The sequence below is a fragment of the Anarrhichthys ocellatus genome, unplaced genomic scaffold (assembly GCF_004355925.1).
Source record: "Anarrhichthys ocellatus isolate YVR2014 unplaced genomic scaffold, GSC_Weel_1.0 scaffold1198, whole genome shotgun sequence".
Lineage (NCBI taxonomy): Eukaryota > Metazoa > Chordata > Actinopteri > Perciformes > Anarhichadidae > Anarrhichthys > Anarrhichthys ocellatus.
The window spans coordinates 5,728-9,148 of NW_022281172.1; the positions used below are offsets into that span (position 1 = coordinate 5,728).

At 42.1% G+C, this 3,421-nt stretch overlaps 1 protein-coding gene across 1 annotated transcript in view; it reads left to right on the forward strand.

The window, feature by feature from the left end:
• Positions 1-1,457, forward strand: part of LOC116377391 (fibroblast growth factor 12-like) — a gene marked incomplete at its 5' end in the record, with an annotated part of 6,132 nt that extends 4,675 nt beyond the window's left edge. Inside the window, one exon of the mRNA XM_031839030.1 lies at positions 1,094-1,457. Within this exon, the coding sequence (XP_031694890.1) occupies positions 1,094-1,320 (227 nt within the window). The remainder of the gene's footprint in view (positions 1-1,093) is intronic.
• Positions 1,458-3,421: the final 1,964 nt, after the last annotated feature.

Genomic DNA, 3,421 nt, shown 5'->3' on the forward strand with positions numbered 1-3,421 from the left:
CAAATGTTATTGCCCTTTTGTTCATATAGCAGTACTTTTAAAATAAACGTGCACAATACACTACTTTTGAATTCATTATTGAACTTTGCCATAACAATGTGATTAATCGCGATTAATCGCAAAAAATCCATGCGATTAATCGCGATTAAATATTTTAATCGTTGCCCAGCACTAATTAAAAGAGAACAATAACAACGTTATCGTCTGCTGCACCTGAACTCATCGTGAGTTTGTCATCTGCAGCACCTGAACTCATCGTGAGTTTATTACCTGCTGCACCTGAACTCATCCTGAGTTTATTACCTGCAGCACCTGAACTTATCGTGAGTTTATTACCTGCTGCCCCTGAACTCATCGTGAGTTTATTACCTGCTGCCCCTGAACTCATCGTGAGTGGATCTTCACTCAGAGATCTGAGGTCGTCCTGCAGGAACTTCCTCTGAGTTTGAGGACAAGCTGAAGCTCTAATATCACAGATGGACAGATTAACAGGGAACATGAAGCTCCGTCTCTGCTTTCAGCTTCTCTGTGTCTCTCTCTGTCTCCCCCCTCCTCCCCCATCTTCATTTAAAAATATCAGTCAAAGATCACCTTCCCCTTCCTCCTGTCCATCTTCTCCTCTTCCTCCACGTCCTTCTCCTTCAACCTCTCCAGCTCTCTTTATGTTATTTGAACTCCCTCATCCTCTTTCCTCCCTTCTTCTGCCTGTGTGTTACAGGTACATATACATTATAGAGATTATATACATATTTTTTCATAATGTACAATAATATAAATATATTTGTAAATAATATGAATATAATTGTATATAATATACATATATTTGAATAAAGTGAAGATATATTTGTAAGTAAAATAAACATTTTTGTATATAATAAATATATTTGTATATAATTTTATAAATAATTTACATATATTTGTATTTAATAACAATATGCATATTGCCAGTACTCATCCATGCAGTCTTAATAAACTAGACATCAACGTACAGAAAACATAATAAATGAATAAAGAGCATTCTAACAGGCAGTAACATCATTGTGTGTATTGACGGCTAGAGGACTAGTTAATGAATTATATGTTATTTGAACTTCTTTGACACTGTTGATGTTCATCTTGTGTTGTGATCCCCCCCCCCCCCCCCCATCAGTCTGCATGTATAAGGAGCCGTCGCTCCACGAGCTCGAGGAGAAGCTGCTGAAGTCGTCGCGGAGCCCAACGATCAACAGCGAGGAGCGGAGGGTGATGAAGGAGCAGGAGGAGGAGCAGGAGGAGGAGCAGGAGGAGGAGGATGACCTCACAGAGCGGGACGGATCATAGCCTGCAGCGCCCCCTACAGGAGGAGGAGGAGGCAAACTCCCATTTTAACACTCCCTCTGTTTAGCAACAACGACGACAACAAAACCGCCACGACGACGACGACGACAAAAACAAAGAAAACAAAAGCAGCTAAAAAACAAAAATCATAAAAAACGGGAAAAATCTTCTTCTGCTCATATTGAAATATTTAAAATGTGCCGGGGGAGGAGGGGTGGGGGGGAAAGGGGGAGGGGCTTGTTTGAAGATGAAAAAATAAAATCAGGACGTTGATGATGATGATTTACATTTTATGCAAAAAGCCCTGCTGATACGGCGCCCGGAGGCGAGCACACCTGCTCTTCATCGCCACGTTGTAATCATCATCATCTTCACTGCCGTCACGACGATGACGAGATGTTTTTCGGAGCTGAGCGAGCGCTGAGAACTCTGAAGCTTTAAGCCATGTAGAAACTTTCACTTCCTTTCATTTCTTAATCAATGCAAAAACTTTAGCACTTTCGACACGCTGCGCTTCTTCTTCTTCTTCTTCTTCTTCTTCCGCGTGTTGTTCCGTCCAATCAGAGAGAAGAGTGTTTTTTTTAGTTTCGTCTTCGTCAGCTGCACATCTCGTTTTGTTTGTTTGGGGTCGTGGGTTCGGTTTTGTGGACGGAGGACCAGGTCTGCCCGGTGATCCGGGTCAAGTTGTTGTGATTTGAATACTTCCATCAGAGCTGCCGGTCTCAAAACGTCTCTGTGCAGATTAACGTTACATTTATCTGCATGATCTTCACATTCCTGCAGCTTTAAAATCATCCAAATCACTTCATGTTACTTTCTGTGAAAAGACTCGAAACTAAGAGAGATGATCCACCAACATGTTTGGTTTCTATAAGAGAAGCACACATTTCAACAGACAGACGTACTGCTTTTATGTAAATCTAGAACATAACCCTCCATAATTATTATTAGATACTAATATTATTGTGCTGCAGCTGCACTATCAAGTGGAAAAGGGTGCAAATAATACAGATTATCAAGAAGGTGCAAAAACTCGGGAGTCTTAAAAACATTGGACCTCAGATCTTTGATTAAAACTCAAATCTTCAAAATATCGTTGACGAGTTCTTCGGCATGATTTGTCTGGAGGTGGTGAAGTGATGTTAAGTGAGTTATGATCTTTATTCTTTATGATCTGTAAATATAGAAAACCCGGGACGAAGTAACCTGCAGACCATCACTGCTGAGGACAAAGTGATACTTAAGATGATCCAGTATTTAGTTTGCTGACCAAAGTCTTTTATTCTCCAGTTGAGATGAACAATAAGAAAAGATGGACATCGTGAAAAGACTCTGGTCTTCTGTCTCTAGAGTCTCTGGTGTCTTCAGGACACTGACTGTTGGTCTTCTGTCTCTAGAGTCTCTGGTGTCTTTAGGACATTGACTGTTGGTCTTCTGTCTCTAGAGTCTCTGGTGTCTTTAGGACACTGACTGTTGGTCTTCTGTCTCTAGAGTCTCTGGTGTCTTTAGGACACTGACTGTTGGTCTTCTGTCTCTAGAGTCTCTGGTGTCTTCAGGACACTGACTGTTGGTCTTCTGTCTCTAGAGTCTCTGGTGTCTTCAGGACTCTGACTGTTGGTCTTCTGTCTCTAGAGTCTCTGGTGTCTTCAGGACTCTGACTGTTGGTCTTCTGTCTCTAGAGTCTCTGGTGTCTTTAGGACACTGACTGTTGGTCTTCTGTCTCTACAGTCTCTGGTGTCTTTAGGACACTGACTGTTGGTCTTTTGTCTCTAGAGTCTCTGGTGTCTTTAGGACACTGACTGTTGGTCTTTTGTCTCTTGAGTCTCTGGTGTCTTTAGGACACTGACTGTTGGTCTTCTGTCTCTAGAGTCTCTGGTGTCTTTAGGACACTGACTGCTGGTCTTCTGTCTCTAGAGTCTCTGGTGTCTTTAGGACACTGACTGTTGGTCTTCTGTCTCTGGTGTCTTCAGGACTCTGACTGTTGGTCTTCTGTCTCTAGAGTCTCTGGTGTCTTCAGGACTCTGACTGTTGGTCTTCTGTCTCTAGAGTCTCTGGTGTGTTCAGACAGTGTCTTCTGATAGATTGTCTCTCAAAGGAAGCAGCT